Below are 22002 nucleotides of genomic sequence, written 5' to 3'. Positions count from 1 at the left end.
GTCTTTGGGGGTGACATTTAAGATCTAAACCATAAGAAAACTATTATCAGCGATCCCTCTGTTTTCTTCCCAGTCATCAGAACATAATCCAAGCCTGGTCCAGATTTTTTCCTAGGTCCTCTGTACCTTTTTTTCAGTCTAAGTTCCTACCTTTTGAATTCTGTGTTCTCTGAGCTGGGCTATGCCTTAGTTCTAATTATTCCTACACATACCTTATCTCTGTCACTGTGGGCCACAATCATGATTTAATTTCTCTGGGAACCTTTCTCTGTTACACTCCCTTAAAGAGAATTGATGAGTTGGTAATCACCTCCTCTGTGGGAGTCACTAATTACTTCTACTTTTCCTTCCCTGCCCTAGAACAAAAAGTCAGGACACAGGGTCAGCACTTTGCAATTCATATACTTTCTCAGAAATCAGAGAAAAACTCAACTTTCTTTGTTATTGACACTCCTCAGCCAGCACAAAGTTATTTTTATAATTGTTGCTTTTGTTAACTACAAACACTCCTGATGATCCTGTCTGACCTTAGCTTATGCTGTCAGGACAACGTAATATGCCCAAGGATGGTCATCAAAATCAGAGCCAATGCATATACAGTGCATAGCACGGTCAGATGATGAGTAATTAGGCACCCAGTACAATGATTTATTGGTGATCACTATGGTTCTATTCAATACAGTTACTGTTTAATTATATGAAACTTTAATGACTAAAGGACATAACCAAACCCCAAAATGTTCATGTGAACTCCTCTTTGGTCCTCCATGGATATAGCAATAGTTTCTAAGTTATTATTTTAAGAGTGGTATACATTTCTTAAAACCATACTTACCAGTAACTACTTTATATATTTCAGGTAGAGAAAAACATGGCTTACTTAAGAAAATCTCTTTCGTTGCCAAAGAAGAAAGTTTCCCCCAATACCACTGGCCTCTTGATATACCACTGTGCTTTTCCTGTCTTCTTTAGTCTATTTTCTGTTGATACAGCAGAATACAAGTATGTGTCTAGATATGTTTTGTAAGAGGACTTATTTAATTCACAGTTTTGGAAGCTGGTATTATAAATCAGCAATCTGTATCTCTATCTGTTCTGTTCTGGCAAGGGCTCCATGGGGCATGTTATCACCATAAAGGGAGAACTTGTGAGAGAGCGATCAACTACTGAGACTGGGATGAGGCCAGTTTGCTTTACATAACGACTCGCTTCCATGAGAATCAAACCTTTCTGTGGGCGGCTTGCTGAATGACCTAATTATCTTCTACCATGCCCCAAACCCATAAGGCAAGGCACTTTTTTTTTTTTTTTTTACTAACTTGAGTATTTCTTATTTACATTTCGAGTGTTATTCCCTTTCCCGGTTTCCGGGCAAACATCCCCGTAATCCCTCCTCCTCCCCTTCTTTATGGGTGTTCCCCTCCCCATCCTCCCCCCATTAGCCACCCTCCCCCCAACAATCACGTTCACTGGGGGTTCAGTCTTGGCAGGACCAAGGGCTTCCCCTTCCACTGGTGCTCTTACTAGGATATTCATTGCTACCTATGAGGTTGGAGTCCAGGGTCAGTAGTCTTTGGGTAGTGGCTTAGTCCCTGGAAGCTCTGGTTGCTTGGCATTGTTGTACATATGGGGTCTTGAGCGCCTTCAAGCTCTTCGAGTTCTTTCTCTGATTCCTTCAACGGGGTTCCTATTCTCAGTTCAGTGGTTTGCTGCTGGCATTCGCCTCTGTATTTGCTGTATTCTGGCTGTGTCTCTCAGGAGCGATCTACATCCGGCTCCTGTCGGCCTGCACTTCTTTACTTCATCCATCTTGTCTAATTGGATGGTTGTATATGTATGGGCCACATGAAGACACAGCACTTTTAAGGGCCATACTTATACTGTAGTTAAACCAAAGCATCATCCAAAGGAAACGAGGCATTATGGCATATTGATACCACTAGGTATATTTCTCAAACTGTATGGGAATAATTTATCAAAAGCCAGCTGCTATGGAGATTTCATCCCTATTCAAATTACTGAAAATCTGTTTGAGATTCTGAATGGCATGCATATTTGTCCCAACATAAATGGACTTTGAGGTGGTCACAGGGTGATTAATCAAGTAGGATGGATGAGAAAGGAGAATAAAGCATTCCATTTGGCTCTTAATCGATCAATATTTATATGCCCAGCAAAGCAAACTGCTGACAAGCTATAACTTAGCCTCAGTTGTCATCAGTAGAAACTATTACCGATCTGCAATTTTAAGCAAAATATCAATATTTGATTATAATTTTGTACTTGAAGGTATACCTTTAGTCTACAGTTTTTGTTATAGCTACTCATCTCTTCTGTTTCACAAGACTTTAAAAACTTATTCTTGTGACTTTTCAAATAATGCCAAGGCTGAATTGGGTCTCGCACCCTCCATGGTCCTGTTCATTTGGGGCTAGGGCTAATGAGACTGTGGCTTAGAGTTTCAAGGTGTTTCAAGAAGTCTCCTAAGTACAGGCTAGTCCTTGAAGAGCATGCACAAGATATTTGTCTATATTACAAATGAATAAATGAGTATGTCCTCAGTTTGGGTGTGTCTGCATTATGAAATGAGATACTATCTAAACCTGAGTCCTGTAAGTACCTGTTGACAAGCTACCCATTCTCAATGGTTGAAGAGAAATTGCATCCTCACTCTGGAATCTAATTTGTAACATTTATAATCTCTCCACTCTTTTTCACTATAATGGCTGGGGAGTCAGAGTCTGCTTATTTTCTGAGATAACCTATTTATTTAAGCTACAAGAGCAGTGTTAAACCCATAAATAAAGATAGCTTGTTAAACACATGGGTTGTACATTTTTGCATGTAAAGATGAAAACAGCATTTAGCCAAAAATTATTAGACAACTGTGGTACATTATATTATATATAATATTATACATTACTTATTACATATTATATATCACATATCATATATCATACATCATACAATATACTACATATTATATATCATATATCACACATAATATATCACATATCATATATCATATTACATGTATTATACTATATTACCTATCACATGCTACATGTTATTTTACATTTTACATCTTTCATCTTATATATCATATGTCAAATTTCACACATCCAATATATATCACATATCCTATTATATATTATATAATATTATAGTATATATTGTAAATTTTATATCATATATTTATATTTAGTATATATTATATGTTATGTCATACTATAGAATGTATAGTATATGTGAAATACTATATATATCATGTATGATATGTCATATGCTATGTATTATGTATTACACATTTTATATTACACATTGCTTGTTATATGTTGTATGTCATATGTCACATGTCATATATAACATAATATATTAAATAACATATAACACATATTACATATGACACTTTACATATTATATTTTACATATTGTATATTATAAACAATATTATATAAAATATATTTAATATATTTGTTATATATTATATAATATATTTTATTTATGATATATAATCACACATCACATGTTAAATGTCATTTGTCACATGTTATGTGCCATATGTCTTATATCATAATACATTTATATGGTATATTTATAAAAGTATTCATATATATTATATATTTTATGAATAATATGTTGTATTATATATAAAATATAAAACAATGTTTTTATTTATATAATGTTTATATTAATTTTAAAATTATGAATTATTAATTAATTAGAAAATATATTAATCCTCAAAATATGGTATAGCAACTGTTTTATACATTTATATTATTTTGTCTATTGCAACTAATCTAACAATAAGTTATAGCACTGGGAAGATTTTAATAGGTTAGACACAAATAATGTATTATTTTGTAAAAGGAACTTGGTTATTTATGAGAAGACATGAAGGTCCTTGGACTAATACTATATGGAAAGTAAAGGATGATGTATTTCAGGAAACAGTGATAACTAGATTTATAAGCTTCCTACCCCAGAGGTAACCTTTCTTCTTTGTGAAAAACAAAACAAAACAAAACAAAACAATAACTTTGCATATGATGTTCTGGTAGTATTTTTAATCATTAACAAAAGACTGATTTTTGTCAATTACTTATTCTTGAATCTTTCAAGATAATGACTTGATTTTAATTGACTGTGAGAAGTCAGGGGATAATGCTCCAGGGGTGGGGAAGTGTGATCTGAGACTTGGTGGTCCCAGTCCATTGGTTCTCAGGCTCTTAGGCATCCAGGCACCACTGGGATGCTGGGGAAGGATTGGGGGCCCACAGGGCTGGATCTAGCTTGGGGCAGAGGGAGAAATGGTGTGTGTGGGGGTTCTGGTTGGTCCTGCTGGGAAGTCTTTGGCTGGACTGTGACAGGGTACAGGCTTCCCCTTAGTAGCCGCTGCCACTGGGAGCCCAGGGAAGCCTTCTGTAGGAGATTTGGTGGTAGCTCTGTTGGTGAAGGGCTTCTTTATGGCTCTCCACAGTGGATCCTATGAGAAGAGGTAGTCCATGGTTTTAAGGCATTTGTAGTCATGGAGGAAAGTGGCTAAGTAAAACCGTATCCCCCTTGTCGGAGTGGGCCTGAGATTAAATACCTTTTGCAGGAGGAGTATCTGAGAAGGAATGCTTCATTGGCTAAGCTTCCAGGCCTTTAGCTACCTCATTATAATGGAGATCTGTCTTGAGCCAACATGACCTGTGGTCATCTCCTCTACCTGTGAAGGGGCTTCTTGGGGCATTGTCCTTATGTGGATTTGTGATGGTCACAAATCTATGGAGAGCTGCAGGCCAGTGACTAGCTTGGTTTTCTAGGAGTCAGGAGAAGCTCCTATCGTCCCTTTAGGGTCTCTGGCATTCAAACTTCCTCAACTGGGAACCAGGGTGTCTTTCACTGCCCCACAGTTTCCTGTCACTGTTTCTGGCTTATTGTGGGTGGAACAGGAAGGAGTGGCAGTAAGAACCTCTTGTGGTATATTTCCTTTGGCTCCTAAAATTTTCAGAGACTTCCAAGGTAGAGCTATCACTTTGTGATCATGTGCTCAGTATTTGAATATACGAGAGGCATTTTATATTCAGTCCAGTTCTTGAGTCTCCAAGTCCTTATCAGTGCTAATATTCTTTAAAAAACTCTGAGTTCAGAGTCTTTTTTTTCTTCGTGGAAACCCACTGTGCTTTATTTAAAAGGGCAAAAGAAACCCTAAGGCTAGGACACTCACCACCTGCCACATTCAAGATGGTTCTCTTTCTTTTATTAGTACAATAAAGCCTGGTAGTACACAATTATAATCCTGGCATCCAGGAGACTGACATGAGAGATTTTGGAGTTAAAGGCAGCCTTCGGGTACATAATTAGACATTGTCTCAAAAACTACAACCTAGGAATAGAGAGATGGTTCAGCAATAAAGAACACATTGGCTCCTCAGGCTATGGTAAGCAAAAATTGTTCTTGGAACCAAACTGCTTTCTTCTGCAAGAGCAGCAAGTCTATTAACCACTGAGTTCCAACTCCTAGAAATAATTTAAGATTTATTATTGCTTTACATGTATGGATGTTTTGCCTGGTGTATGTATATGTGGCATGTGCTCATCTGATTCCCTCTGAGGCCAGAAGAGGGCATTAGAACCCCTGCGACTTGAGTTACAGACCGTTATGAACCACATTGTAGGTGCCAGGAATGGAGACCTGGACTCCATGAGCAACAAGTGCTCTTAATTGCTAAGATAAATCTCCATCCCCCAAAATGTGTTAAAATACCCTTTCCTTAAAAAAAAAAATAGAAATCAGGTCATAGTGTCACTTGCCTTTAATTCTACTACTCAGGAGGTAGAGGCAGGTAGATCTCTAAGTTCAAGGCCAGCCTGATCTACAGAGTACTTTCAGAAGGTCTAAGCCTATGAGTGAATTGATTACAAGCTTTTGTTGTGCAAACCTTGTTCCTTAATTTAAAACTATTGGTTACAGCCAATTACTGGAGGGCTTAAAGTGGGTTTGGAGTTACCTGGTGGGGAGCAGAGAAGAGGGGGTTGAGAGAGAAGGGAGGGAGGAGAAAGGAGAGGCAGGAGGGGGGAGAAAGAGAGGGAGGGGAGAGAGAGAGAGAGAGAGAGAGAGAGAGACAGAGACAGAGAGAGACAGAGACAGAGAGAGACAGAGAGAGACAGAGAGAGAGAGAGAGATAGAGGGGGAGAGGAGGGAGGAAGGGACAGAGAAGGAGAGGGAGAGGAGAAGGAGAGGAGGGGAAAGGGAAAGGAGAGGGAGAGGGAGAGGGAGAGGGAGAGGGAGAGGGAGGGAGAGGGAGAGGGAGAGACAAGATCATGAGGAGGAGGAAGAAGGAGAGGTGAGGAGAGGCAAGGAGGAAGCTGCTACAAGGGAGATGGACTATGAGCACATGGCTAGGAGAAACAGCAAGCATTGGGGGGAACACCACTGGGGAGGTAGCCAGGCATGCTGATTGCAGCCTTCCAGTGATTATCAAAGCAAAATAAAATAACCATAGTCTGAGTCTCATTTATTTGTAAGCTAGTTGGGGATAAGCTTAAATTGGTTGAACTACATTTTGGCGCACATTATATATTCTATATTGGGCATAGACTCAAAGTATATGAGACAAGTTATCGGGTAGAGAGTCAAAGCCTTCCTAAAAAAAATGTAGTCTTTGAAGTTACCACAGAGCAAACATCAGACACTGATTGAGACCAACCAACTGCAGCACCGGGGAGAGGTGCAGCTCTCCTGAAGGCTGCTTCAGAGCCCCAGACTACAGAGAACTTCAGGGAAGCTCCCTCCCAGCACAAGGCACAAAGCTGTGCTGAGACACAACCAGAAACACAGAGGCTGGATTTACAACATGCATTTCTGTTACAGAGATTCATCTCTACCCCCCCCCCAAAGTCTTTTCTAAGGATCAAAGCTATTTTTAGCTGTGATTGTGTACATACGGTACAGAATAAACATTCTCACTTTGAGAGAAATACCAGAGTAACAAGGTGTGGTGGGATTGAAGAAAGACAAAACACAGGGGAAAAATAAATAAATCCTGTAGTTCCAAAGCTGGCATCTAGTATTGGTGATGTGATATGGCCACCAGACACAGAACGACAAATACTTAATTACACTCACTCAAATGAACTAAAACACTCAAATATATAAAAAGTAGAGAGTAAATCATCAGTATTTGTCATATTTGCAATGAACTAGGAAAAGGAAGAAATGAGTTGATAGCTAATCAACATGTTAGCTGTGCAATATGACTAAGTTTTATGCAAGTTGGCTACATTTTACATACTTAAATTTGTGCCTCATAGGTAGTTCTCATGAGCACCTACCACAAAAAAGTTCAGATACAAGGTAAGATGTGCAAATTAGCTTGATTGTGGCAATTCAGATTTCGTATGTCAAATGCTAACTTCTATTTGCACACCTTAAATCGACAGTTTTAGTTTACTAATTATACTTCAATAAATCTGAAAGAAAAAACCAAATTGGTTTTGTGTAATGTTAAGTGAGGGGATTTCCGTCATCCAGGAACAAAGCTGCTAGACTGACTTTCATAGAGGCTTTCTGTTTCTGGTGCTGACCTACCTTGGCGTGGTTCAGGCTTGCTAATTTAAATTATGCAATGTGAACAAGCTGGCTGCTAGCTTAGTTCTGCCCTTCTCCTTTCCATTCACACAGGAGCATTGGCTTCCACACTATTGTTTCTGAGAACAAGGAGGGAGCAAGGTCATGCTGGCATTTTTGCATTGATTAAACTACATTTGGGTGAGTAATCTAATCCTTTGCTTACAATGTGATGGTTGCTATTTGTAGGGTACAGTCTGTAAATTATTTTTCAATCCTAATTTTTCTACTACATTGGCTTCTACTGTGTATTGTTCAACAAGAGAAGTTTTCTCATGGACAGCTTGAAGAAAGCCTGCAAAAGTCAATACTTAGCATTTCACAGTTATTTCAAAGGCAAACAGATGCTGATAAAGGTAGTTTCAGAACACATGTAGCCTTCTCTTCTTTAGGTTGTTAAACACTAATAAAAACAGAATACTCAGATGCTTGTTCCTCTTCAAGACAACGATTTATCCTTATTTTCCCAGATGGTCCAAACTATTTAAACCAGATTCCTTCAGTTTCAACATGCTACCTTGTTAGAAATCTAAGATGCTAGATGGCAGTGGTGGACCAATCTGATAATTACAGAAAGGACATGTTCTAACCCTACCTGTAGATGTACATCTGTATTAGAAACAGGTACATGTTTTTTAGAATAGCATACTTTTTGGTCAGCAGTAATCATTTTAACTACAGACTTGTAATGTAGCACCCCAAGAAGAGATCATGAGAAGCATGCTTATATTACCTCCTCAACAAGATATGTTTTTATGTTAGTTATCTAACTCAGTGAAGATGAACTGCTCTTTTCTGTGTGGAAGAAGTGATCCAATATAAGTAATAGAGGACGATCTGTAGATGCTTAGTCCTTACTAATGAAAGATGTGCAACCAATGGATTCATAGGAAGAGAAGGAGTGAAAATATATTTTGTTTTAATTTTTGAGGTTAGAAACCTTCTCTCCTTCATTAAACAAACACCAGAGTTGTTGCAAATAAAGGCCAATTGACATCCATAGGTTCAAGCACTTAGTTCATTTGATTTTTAGGGGTTCCTACCCAATAGCAAATCTTGGACAACTGTGCTAATAATACATGACTATGATCAGACCTTTTGCCAATGCTGATAGATATAGTCACATGTTTTTTGAACCATATATTACCTTAGTCTAATTCAATTCATTTCAGAGTTTAAGTAACAAGCTAGTCTATATGAAAGTTATCATGAGTCAGTATAAGTCTTCATGGTCACTTAGTCTCTGTCAGAGATTTAAGTGCTTTAAATAAAATTTTATTTTCATTTAATTACTTGAATATGAGTCAGTGTGATCTGGGAACACACAAGAATCTGGCCAATATATTGAAGTAGTTGAAGTGATAAGAGACTGTGGTCATGTATGCTTGCTGTCAACCCCTGTAGTGTTCACTCACTAAATACTGGAAGCCCAGAGTAGACACCTAGACTCAGGTGGACATAGGTCCCTTATGTACCTTTCAAAGGCAGGAGATACAGAACTCCAAAGTATTAGGAGACAGGGAACTCTGCAGAAGAGGTGTTCAGGGTCCTGAGTGCCACTAACCACAGGAGTCATTAAGAAACAACCTTGAGTGCCATCACCCAGCCTCAGCTAGAAGAATATGGTAAGAATGGGGTTCTGTTGATCTGCAGATTACTAATGTCACAAGGGTATCATCTATCGGGCAGGCAGGGGACTGCAGGAAGGAGCCATTTGCCCTTCCTCTTGGGACAACAATGTCAGTAATTTTGTTTTTTCTTTTCAATTCTTAGAGTAGCTAGAAATTAGTTCAAGAGTGTTCTGAAGTCAGGTGGGCACATGCTTCTTCTTGGCATTTGGGAAGAGCACAGAGATGAATCTGAAGTTCATGATTCCTTGTTTTACGAACCCAACTTGCATCATTCCATGAATGTGAGCCATGCTCATCCTCATCCAGTTGTGACTAAGTGCCTTCTACAATCTGTTTGCCTTTGGGGCTGGTTGCTATGATTATCATCACTGTTTCTTCTTCAAGGCAGTACTTCACCTACTTAATAAAATCTGTAATGCTGATACCAACACAAAGTTCATGAACTTCACTACCTCATGGCTGTGTCTATAGAATAAGTGATAAATATTTCTGTACTTCCTCTGGCAAATTGGTAGCAGTTAGAGTTCATTCAGTTAGGAAGTTCCTAGGTGGTTGCAAGGGGTTTTAGGCGCAACATCTGGGGATGGAGCCTGGAGACCCTGTGGTCTCAACTCAGCAAGATGATCTGAGGACTCTTTGGAGCTCCAGCCTTGTTAGGTGGTAGTAGGTGATAAAGCTGGTACACAGGAGACTGAGGAAAGAACAACCCCTGTGTAGGTCTCTCTTCTGGATCTTGGGGACTGGGGTAATCAAGATGGTCCTCTGTACAGGGTGTGTGTCACTCACCATTGCTTCAGGAAGGTCTTACCCAGGCAGAGCAGGCTATATGCCTTGTTGATAGGCACCCAAGGGCAGCTGTGGCCATATTGCACATGGTTATAGAACCAAGACTATAAACTGATAATTCCATGGAACCTGAGGGGATGGATTGGGTGGTAGATCCTGTGCACATGTAGGATTCCTCAGAGGCTAGAAAGGTCCTGTAGGTAATATGCAGTGGCAAGGGACAGTGGCCATTCCAATTGCCTGATGCACAGGATATCTTGGGGCTAGGAATTCATACCCAGTATCTATCATGGGCATATGTGGGGCTGCTCTGTTCCTGTTGATCATGGTCTCTTGGCTACCCTAGCGGAGTCTGTCAAAGCATTAGTCCAACTTGGGTATGATTTATCTAAGTCATAGAGTAGTTCCTTTTAAAAGTGCCCACAAAGTTATAGGATCCCTGTCACATGTTGCATATTCAAGTGTTTCTGCTACAAAGGTCTATATGAACAGTTACAATACCAAACAAAAACCTGTATTGTACATATTAACATATGCATTTATACATCTCTGTAAACTTATCTAAATATCATAGTGTTGTGGGATATTCACCAGACAAAGACTGCTTGGACATGGGTTTATGCCAATCGAAAGTCTTTATTAGCTGGCCAGTGACTATTACCCTCAGTGCTTGGGATCCCAGTGTAGCACTGAGCCTTTCTCAGGGTGAATTTTAAGCACAAAAACTATGCTCTTGGTTGACATTGTTCAGTTAACAAGAACGGTTAGCCAGAAGTGGAACTACAGAAACCAATAAGCAAGGTTAGTACAATACATTAGTTAGTATACAGTTTCCTAGAACTATGGATTTGATATAGTAGGCCTTTGTTTTAGTTTTGGCAGGTGGTGCCTCAGTCTATGTGCTGAGTTTTATAGCCTGAGAAATACTTCCATCATAAAGTCAGTTAGTATATACCATAACTATGCATTTTTGAAAATGATTTAATCAACTTTAATGTTAGATGCTAGCTTGAGCCAAGATAGTTCAAGCCCATATTTGGCATCATAGAATGACTCTGCCTCAGGAAAATAAATAAACAAATGAATATTAGATCTTTGAGAAAATAGATATTTATGGATAATCAATATCCCGAGCTTTCCCACAAAATTATATATGCACTATACCAACTTCCCTACAAAAATCTGTTTAGATTTTGAAATTAAGTTTAATGTATAGGTTAAAAGTTAACAGTAGGGGTTGGGGATTTAGCTCAGTGGTAGAGCTCTTGCCTAGGAAGCGCAAGGCCCTGGGTTTGGTCCCCAGCTCCGAAAAAAAGAACCAAAAAAAAAAAAAAAGTTAACAGTAAATTTATAAACAATACTTTGTCAATCTATGAGTTATGTGGTTCTTTAACTTCTCTAAACAATATTTTATAGTTTTCATTGTGTGAATTTCATCCTCACTTTATTAGACTTTTTCTATAGAAGTATTTTTGGTGTTATGTTTATAAATTATATTTTGACATTTAATAATTATATTTTATATTTAATGACCCAATTATAGTACTCAATACCAAATTTATTTTGTTTCATGTGTGTATGTGTGTGTGTGTAAGTGTGTGTTTATATGTTTGTATTTTTTGTGTGTTTATATGTCTGTGTGTGCTTATATGTGTGTGTGTTTGTGTGTGAGTGTGAGCTTGTGTGTATGAGTCCGAGGCTAACATTAGGTATTTACCTCAATAACTTTCCATTTTTCTTTGGAGACAGGGTTTCTCACTGAACCTCAAGCTCACTGGTTTGGCTAGATTGGCTAGCCAGCAAGTCTCTGGGAACCACCTAGCTCCACTCCTACACCTAACAATGAAATTACAGGTTGTGTCCCCACGCTCCACTTTTATTTGCATTCTGGGCATGAGCACAGACCATTCTGTAGTGAAGGCTCCTCAATTAGAATATCTCAGCCCACATATGACAATTATCCTTTTTGTTTATGACAGGTTTCTCTACCTCCTACGATTTTATCAGAAGTGAAACAACTGCAGAACTTCCTCATTAAAAGTTCCCTCAGTTTCCATAATCCAGTTCATTAGTTCTTCATGTCTTTAGTCGTTTCATGGGTATTGCCACTCTATAAATTTCTGGTTTACCACATTATTACTTTAGTGTAGGAGAAACTATCTCTCAAAAGTTAAACTTTGAAAGAACTTAACAAACATTCTTCATTGCTTTAAATATCAATTTTTATTTAGATACCACTTCATTTTAGAGAATAAGAGATAATTTATTTTGTAGCCAAATATTAATGGCCATGGACCTGGAATACATATTTAGTTGAAACTGCTGGTAGCAGTTTGATTAAGTCACAGGACAAAGAAAACCATAAATCAAGATACTTATATATTAGTGGCAACATCAGGTAAGTGGGTTACAAGCAACATGGGAAAAATTCTTCAGTCCTAAGATGCTATCTGATGAAGCCTTTGGGTTAGTGGATGCTATAAGTCTGTTTACATGTTCTTATATTTTTATTTTATTTTGTCTCTATGTAGGTATGTGCATGTGAGTGCTGGTGCCTGCAGAGGTAAAGCTGGAATTCCAGTGGTTGTGAGATGCCTGACGTGGGTGCTGGGAATTGAACTTGCAAGAATTGAACTTGCAAGAGAGTATGTGCTCTTAGCCATTGAACAATCTTTCTAATCTCACTGTCTACAAATTAGTAAAAAGGAATTTACTAATAGCCACTAGAGTGCTAAGTCAAACATAGACTGGGTAATAAATGCCTATTTAGATGGGTAAAGGACTCCCAAGATAATTGGCTCTGGATCTGCACCATTCCTCCTTTATATTATCAGAGAAATTTTAACCATCAATTTTAAACGTCTATAAAACTTTGTAGATATTTAACACAGGTAAAGATTTTTCCTTGAGAATTTCAGTTCAAAAAACTTTAGTCTACACAGAGAATCCATTCCAGTCTTAGAATTTGTTCATGAAATGTTCTTTATAGAAAAATAATCTCATCAAGGATTATGCAAGGCACTAATGATGTAGATCTTTCAAGTCTTTTTAAGTGTGGGAAATTTTCTAAGTTCTTTCTTGAGGATTATAGGACAAGCATATTAGAGTCATACCAGTTTAGATTTGTATAGTTTCTTTTCTGATTAGACATACAATAATTAGTTTAGCTTGGGCCATCAAATATGATTATCTCACCCACTAGATATTGGTATATACAATGTTTCGTTAGAAATTTTGATTGATTGAAAAGGTGTCTATCATATTTTTCTATTATAAAGTTATCTACTCTCTACTACTTTTATTTGTAACTATTTTGTGGGGTACTCCATTTTATATTAATCAATTAATTTAGATTCCAAACGTTGCTCCCCTTCCAGGTCCCTCCCTCACAAAGTTTTTCCCCCTCCCCTTCCCTTCTCTGAGAGGGTGGGTTACCCATGGGATATCTCCCTACCCTGACACATCAAGTCTCTGTCAGATTAGGTGCATCCTCTTCCATTGAGGTCAGAAAGAGCAACTATGAAGATTGAGCTGCCTGTCTGCTACATATGTGTGAGCAGGGGTAGGGGTAAGGGAGGAGGTCGTTTCAGTCCGTATATGATTTTGGTTTGTGACTCAGATTCTGAGAGCTCCAGGTTTGTTGACTGTTTGTTGGCCTGTGGATTCCCCATCTACTTCTGGGCCTTCAATCCAACTCCTCCATAAGTATCCCTGACTGCTGTCTAAAGTTTGGCTGTGGGTATCTGCTTCTATTTCAGTCTGGTGCTGGATAGAGCCTCTCAGAGGACAGGTATGCTAAGCACCTGTCTGCAAGTATAACAGAGTATTGTTAGTAATGTTAGAGATTGGTGCTTGCCTATGGGTGGGTTCTGACTTTCGCCAGTTATTGGTTGGCCTTTCCTTCAGTTTCTGCTCCATTTCTGAATTTTTTAGACAGGACAAATTTTGGGTAGAAAATTTTGTGGGCAGAGCTCTGTCCTTTCACTGGACAGAGGTAGCCTGTTCAGGTACCATGTCCTTACTGTTAGGCATCTTGGCTAAGGTAACCCACAGTGGGGGCACTTCATTGTTACTACAAGTTTTATGTACTAGTTTTGTGTTTGTGTTTTTTTTTTTTGCTAAATTAATTATTAGCATCATAGGAGAAAATGGAGATTTCTAATATTATGAAAAATAATTAAATCATATTTGTTAAACCATTTTAGGGCTGACTTTACTCAGGACCCCTATGATTAAAAAAATGAGGACAAATACAATGGGATTTTGAAGGAAATGAGATAAGACTCACCTGAATACAGCATGAATGAATGGGAGTTTATAGCCAGGGACAGATTAATGTTAGTGGATAAAGAATTTCTAAGAGTGAATCACAATTTCTAAGAGGGACGAGGAGAATTCTGACTGAATTGTACTGACAGAATTGTTTCTTGCTATCAGACAATGTACTGGGTGACATAAGAGGGACCACAGCAGATATTAAGGTATCAAAGATGGAAATCCCTGTTATATTGGCTTGGAAGATTTTTTCCTAAAACCTTTATAGCAAAGTGAATAGATGATTGCAAGAGGTTTAGCAACCTGAGTGGATTTTGGTTAAGAAGATGATTCTGCAAATTAATTTCAACTTTTTATTATTTTTTAACTTGATATTTTATTCTAAGAAAATTATTTTGCCTTTTCCCATTACTTTTTCTTTTGTTTATTTAAAGCTGTTTATATCAATTTTAACTCATGAGTGTTTTTATTGGACTGATACAATCCATTGTTATATTTATTTCAAAACTAATTTGTCCCTATTTCAGCCAGAGTGAGCCCCAAATCCACATGTGTTTCTTTTATTCTAATTCCATGGTCAACTTCTTCTTTTCATACTTTGGCACTGGCATTAGTTATTTGTCCAGACAACCATGGGCCATTGAGTGTAATAATATTTAAAGAACCTGTCAGGTGCTATATATGCTCAGTGCTCCTGAAATGTTGTTGCTCTTAGGCTCTCTCAACAGATACAGCTAAATATCTCAGTCTGTCTGTTTCTATCTGTTTGTCTATGTATCTATCTGCTGCTGTAGTGATTGATCTGCTCTGATTCCCTGGCAGCAATGGCGCAAGTTCCTCACAACTTGCCCTAATGCTCTAATGCACACACATGCAGCCTTATATTTAATATGCCTTAATCTTCTCAATGGATTGGCCTCTTCTAAACTTCAATGCTGCTAACATCTACTTTTCGATACTTCTGAGTTACTACTTACTAAAATATATATTCCATCTATGCAACCCTAGACCCAACCAAGGCCTCTCTTCTCTGGCTCTTACGTTATTAGTATGCCTCCTTTCATGCCACTCTCAAGTCTGGATCTTATTCCTTTTGTGGCATGGCGATTCTGCTTATTCCTCAGTCCCCTTGTCCATGAATCCTAAAGTCTTGCCTCTGTCTCCCTGTCTAGCCATTAGCACCTGCAACCTTAATTACCAATCAGAACCAACTGAGGACAGGGACCCTCAGCATCTTACAAGTAAAATTCTCCTGTGATTTTGGAAACCCATAATTTAAGCATTGAACTAAATCCACAATATACCCCCACTTTTTTGCAATAAAAGGTCTTTTTTTCCCTCAAATATAGGTATAACAGTTATATAAACTATAAGGTATGATATACACTAATAGCACCCAGCCCATCTATTTTGTCAATTTAGGTATACTACTCTAACATCTATCCTAATTTAAAGAGTTTACAATTATACACCTGAATTATGTTTTGATTTTAACTTGCATTAATATCTGAAAACCATCCTTTTAAATCTACATCATCTTCCTTAATGCTAAACAACTTATGTTTGATTATGAGATTTTAACTAGTCTTCTACCCCATGAGAGATCCAAGAACAAACTAAATATAACCTGAATACATAGGGAACAGAAAAAGTTAGGTTCCAAAATTTAAACATTGCAGAGATAGCTGACTACATAGACAGTCTCCTATTCCTCAAAACATTGGATAATCTGTCTTTAGCCTTCTAGTCACAAACCATCTGAAAGACCTTAAGTGAAACAAGAATTATGAAGGACTAGCTTACTTTGTCTTGGCAGAGCTCAGATGTCAACTATACCCATCTTGTGTCCTTCCCTGTACAGTATTTTTTTTTTTTGTCTGTAGATGAATGAGGGCAATTCTTGCCCAGTGGCTCCCTTGCCACAACTTAAACAACTCTAGATGGAGGTTATGATGATCAATATTTTCTTTCAACATTGAAGGGAGTACTGTCTGGAGCAGACATGTTTCTTAGTCAAAATCTAATAATAATTAAATGATTATAAATGCCATATTTTGTGGATTTCTTATACTTTTGAAGACTACAAAAAGTATATATATGAACTGTTAAACCATGAATATTCTTAGTTATTTCTAATTGAATAATATTGAAAATGCTTTATTGTAATGAAATCAGAATCTAATATAATCATGAGTTTACACTCTGGCTCTTAACCCACATTACTTAATCATCCTATATAGTGTATAATAGCAGCTATAAAAGGACTGGGTCAAAGCCTTGCATTCTTAAGTGAGTTGTGTAGGCACAATGCCTATCTAAAAGTAACAATATTAATTTCAAATTTTAATCAATAGACAAAGAGTTCTACCAATGAAAACTTTAAACCTGTCTTAATATATAAATTCTGTACCAATGTGAAAAATTATAACTTCAATTTTGCACCAAGACAGTACCCCCTTTATGGGTACTGATTTATACTGGTTGTATATATAGATGGTGTGAAGTGGTGACTATTTGTTTCTGATCGTCTGAAGGAATTATTTAGACTGACTTTGTTCTGAAGTAATTGTCTAGGTTTATATTGTTTGGTTCCGTAAATGCACAATGAAATTAGTTTTTCTGTGTCTGACTTGTTTTACTAAATATAATGTCTTCCAGTTCTATTTGTTTTGCTGAAAATTATAGTATTTCATTCTTTTTTATGGATGAATAATACTTCCTTTAGTGAAATTATTATTCTGAAAGCACAGAGCCAAGTACAAAACAAGACAGGACTCTAGAAGAGATCACCTCAGAGAAGTGGCACCAGTCATTGATACTTTTCCTTGCAAGGGAAATTTTCTCAAAAGGTAGGATTTCAGAATGGCCTTTTGTTGCTCTTCTCAGTGTTGTCATGGTTATTACTGCCCCAATTTTGATAGCCCATTTTCAATCTAATTTTTCAGGTGTGATGGAGTCTTCAGCTTCCTGTTTACCTGGATTCTTCTTGGTCTTCCTTCTCTTACAGATCACAGTACTCACCCAAGGTAGAGACACCCTCCCACTTTTATTGATGAGATTTGTCCTAGGACAATTTATATATTACGAGGCATTCTGCTTACTTTCTTCTAATACTCTTGGTCCCCTTTAACCTTTGTCACTCTCTCTCCTCCCACTTTGTTCCCTTCTCACATTTATGTTTTTTGCATTGTACTGTAACTCATTGCTTTGTAACCAGGACCATCTGTGTGACCACATGTTTCAGATAATCTGCTGGGGCATGGTGGACTCACAAAACTGAAGACAATGATTATCTCTGCCTTAAAATCCACCAATAGTTCAGCATGAAGTAATTCCCTGAATGAAAAAAAGCAGTTTCAGCCTTTCTTTTCTTAATTGATTATTTTATTTAGTTACTTTTCAAATGTTATTCCCTTTCCAAGTTTCCTCTCTGCAAAATCCCTATTCCATTCCCCCTTCCTCTGCATCTCTGAGAGTTCTCCCCTACCTACCCACACACTCCTATCTCACCACCCCTAGCACTCTTCCATGTTGGGTCATCGAGCCTCCATAGGGCCAAGGAGCTCCCCTTCCACTGATGCCAGATAAGGCCATCCTCTGCTACATATGCAACTGGAGCATATTCTTTGGTTGGTGGTCTAGATCCTGGGAGTTCTGGAGTGTCTGGTTGGTTAATATTGTTTATCTTCCTATGCGTTTAGAAACCGTTCAGCATCTTCAGTCCTTCCTAACTCCTTCATTAGGGTTCCTGTACTCAGCCTGTTGGCTGACTGTGAGCATCTGCATTTGTATTGGTCAGGCTCTGGCAGACCCTCTCAGAGGACAGTTACACCAGGCTTCTGTCAGTAAGCACTTCTTGGCATCAACAATAGTGTCTGGGTTTGGTGTCTGCAGATAGGATGAGGGCAGTCACTGGATGGCCTTTCCTTTAATCTTTGCTCACTCTTTGTGCATTCCTGCATTTCCTTTAGACAGAAGCAATTCTGGGTTAATATTTTTGAGATGAGTTAGTAATCTCATCCCTCAACCAGGACTTGTGCCTAAGTACTGGATATGGTCTCTATAGGTTCCATCTCCCCTTTATTGGATATTTCGGCTAATGCCACCCTTGTTGGGTTCTCAGAACCTCTTGGATCTCTAGCATCTGGGACTATCTAGTGGCTAAACAAGTTCACCATCCCCCGACTGCTACATACCTCTGTTCAAATTCCTGACAATCTCTCCCCTCCCCTAATCCCTCAGCCCTCCCTTGTAGGATGTCATATAGATGAAGGCAGGTACAAGATAGAACGAGGCCTGTTATTGGATGAGGAGGAAGGATGGGTGGGAGAAAAGTTTTAGAGAGAGGAAGAGAATGGAGGGGGGCAGGAGAAACCACTGAAAGAAAATGGAGGCAGATGTTAAATTTCCTTTCTGCACATTTACAGGATGTTATGGATATTCTTAGGGATGGATGTGAATAAAACTTTGAGTGTCTAGGTGGGCAATTATATCTTAGCAATTGGATCAGAGGTTATTGTGTTGTATGTTCTTTCACATGGCGATTTAAGTTCAAGAGAATATGTGGCAGCTGGAGACATTAGACTGCCACAGAATTGGGATGTATATTTCTGGCATGGTGGCAACCTGCCTTGGGAACTAGATGGGTAGAGAGATTGCTGCCAGGCTCAGAGAGACGTCATTGGCAGTGTGATATAGGATGGAGCAGAGCAGGTGAGATGCTTTGCTGACTGAGATTAAGATATCTATCAGATATCTTGGGACACTGCAGTGCCAGACTTAGTGGGGGTAAAAGACACATTTTTTAAAATATAATTTTAGAGAAACACTCCCTGTCTCCTCCCACACCTGATCCTGCCACCTTTTCCTTCCCTGTCCTCTCTCCTTCTCAGGTTCCTACCTTCCTCTACCTCCCATGATTATTCTGTTCACCCTTCTAAGTAGTACTGAAGCATCCAGATTTTGGTCTTCCCTCTTCTTGGGTTTCATATGGTCCATTAGCTGTATTGTGTGTATTCTGAGATTTTTGGCTAATATCCACTTATCAGTGCGTATATACCATGTGTGTTCTCTTGTATTTGGTTTGCCTCACTTAGGTTGATATCTTCTAGTTTTATCTATTTGCCTGCAAATTTTATGAAGTTGTTGTTTAAATAGCTTAGTAATACTCCATTTGTATAAATGTACCACATTTTCTGTATCCATTCCTCTGTTGAGGCACATCTAGTTTGTTTCCAGCTTCTAGCTACTATAAATGAGGCTTCTCTGAACACAATGGATCATGTGTCCTTATTTTATCTTGGAGCATCTTTTGGTATATGTCCAGGAGTGGTATATCTGGGCCCTCAGAACTATTTTGCATTTTCTGAGGAATCACCAGACTGATTTCCAAAGTGGTCTTTCTAGTTTAGAATCTCACCACCAATGGAGGAGTGCTCCTCTTTTCCCACATCCTTGCTAGTATTTGGTATCACCTGAGATATTTATCTTGGCCATTCTTACTGACGTGAGGTGGAATCTCAGGGTTGTTTTGATTTACATTTCCCTGATGACTAAGGATATTGAACATTTTTCTAGGTGCTTCTTGGCCATTTGAGATTCCTCAGTTGAGAATTTTTTGTATAGCTCTGTACCCTATTTTAAAATAGGTTTATTTGTTTTTCTGGACTTCTTGAGTTCTTTGTATATGTTGGATATTAGCCCTCTATCAGATGTAGGGTTAGTAAAGATCTTTGTCCAATCTTTAAGTTGCTGCTTTGTCATATTGACAGTGTTCTTTGCCTTACAGAAGCTTCTAACTTTTATGAGATCTCATTTGTCTATAGTTGATCTAAGAGGCTGAGGCATTGATGTTCTGTTCATGAAAAATTTCCTTGTGCCCATGTTTTTGAGGCTATTCCTCTTTTTCTCTTCTATTAGATTCAGTGTGTCTGGTATTATGTGGAGGTCCTTGATCCATGTGGACCTGACCTTTGTACACTGAGATAAAAATGGATCAATTTACATTCTTCTACATGCTGACTGCCACTTGAACCAGCACCACTTGTTGGTGCTGTTCTGTCATTTTTCCAGGGGATGGTTTTGGTTTCTTTGTCAAAGATCAGGTGAGCCTAGGTATGTGGATTTACTTCTGGGACATTAGTTCTAGTCAAATTATCTACCTGTCTCTCTTTTATTGGTTGTCCAATGCAGAATGGTCAGCACTGGGCATTGACGTGACCATTATTCAGGATCCTGTAGACCTGCCATATCGTCCTGCTACAGTTTCTTACCCACTCCTTCCTGTCTCTTCCAACTTTCTATTCCCTGTAATATATTTTTAATTACAACAGAATTATATCACTTTCTTTGCTTCAGTTCCTCCCATACATCCTAGTTCCAATTCCTCTTATGTCCTCCTCCCAATTTCAATTTAATAGATTTTTAGTGTCATATAATCATTCAATCAGACATCATTCAATCATACATTTTGAATATGTAAAAATATGTAAATATAATCGTTGAGCTTGCATTTTTGTATGTATATGGTCCCAGTGCTGACCATTCTGCATTGGACAACCAATAAAAGGGGTTCCTTCTGCCAGTAATCATTAGTTGCTTGTAGTGTTTTGTCTTGTGTGAGATCCTGCAAAATTTTTCTCCTTCTATGTTAATATGCTTATTACTGTTGCCATTGTTTCAGGATGCAGCCATTTCTAGGAGAGAATGTCTTAGTGCAGATCTCCTACATTTTAGCTCTTACAATTTTCCACCCCATCTTCTGTTATGTTCTTTAAGCCATAGATGCAGAATCTACAATGTAGTTGTATCTACTGGGTTGAACTCCCCACAGTCCTTTGATCTCTACATGTGTCTAGCCATAGTTTCCAGGAGGGCCACCATTTGCTGGAAATTTCTTTTACAAGGAGGCTAATAGCTTCATTTACATCTGATGATATAAATAAAAAATAGTAGTACAATGAATTCATTGTGAAATATCATCATTCCTATAGCTATGAAGTCACGAATTAATCTCCAAAGAAGCTAATATAATTTTCTTCTTATATAGCAATGCTGAGATTATATTACATATGTACACCAAGTATAAAACATTCATGACTACATGTATGTATATAAAGAAATACGTACACATATGTATGAAAGCACTATATATATGTATATGTGTGTGTATGTATTCTTTTCAATAAATTCAAATATACTATGTACACACTTTCAAAATTGCTTTTAAAATGTGAATTTTAAGTAACATTTTGAAATTTTTTATATTAGATATATTTCTTTATTTATATTTCAAATGTTATTCCCTTTTCCGGTTCCCTGTCAATAAGCCCCCATCCCTCCCCCCTCCCCCATATGGGTATTCCTCTACATCCAGCCCCCTTACTCCCCTGACATTTCCCTGCACTGGGGGTCCAAACTTGGCAGGACCATGGGCTTCCCCTTCCACTGGTGCCCAAACAAGTCTATTCCCTGTTACATATGCAGTTGGAGCCCTGAGCCAGTCCATGTATAGTCTTTGGGTAGTGGTTTAGTCCCTGGAAGTTCTGGTTGGTTGGCATTGTTGTTCTTATGGTGTTGCAAGCCCCTTCAGCTCTTTCAATCCTTTCTCTAATTCCCTCAAAGGGGGTTCTATTCTCAGTTCAGTGGTTTGCTGCCTGTATTCACTTCTGTATTTGACATGCTCTGGCTGTGTCT

At 38.2% G+C, this 22002-nt stretch overlaps 1 protein-coding gene across 1 annotated transcript in view; it reads left to right on the top strand.

Annotated features, from left to right (window-relative positions):
• The first annotated feature begins 12642 nt into the window (after window positions 1-12642).
• The window catches only part of LOC116888346 (selection and upkeep of intraepithelial T-cells protein 10-like), a 29914-nt gene continuing 20554 nt past the window's right edge, over window positions 12643-22002 (top strand). Inside the window, exons 1-3 of the mRNA XM_032889618.1 lie at window positions 12643-12677; window positions 17033-17156; window positions 17253-17333. Coding sequence (XP_032745509.1) covers window positions 17258-17333 — 76 coding nt within the window. The 5' untranslated portion in view covers window positions 12643-12677; window positions 17033-17156; window positions 17253-17257. The remainder of the gene's footprint in view (window positions 12678-17032; window positions 17157-17252; window positions 17334-22002) is intronic.

Source organism: Rattus rattus, chromosome 1, assembly GCF_011064425.1.
Source record: "Rattus rattus isolate New Zealand chromosome 1, Rrattus_CSIRO_v1, whole genome shotgun sequence".
In the NCBI taxonomy this organism is placed as follows: domain Eukaryota; kingdom Metazoa; phylum Chordata; class Mammalia; order Rodentia; family Muridae; genus Rattus; species Rattus rattus.
This window is presented reverse-complemented; position numbering and strand designations above follow the sequence as displayed.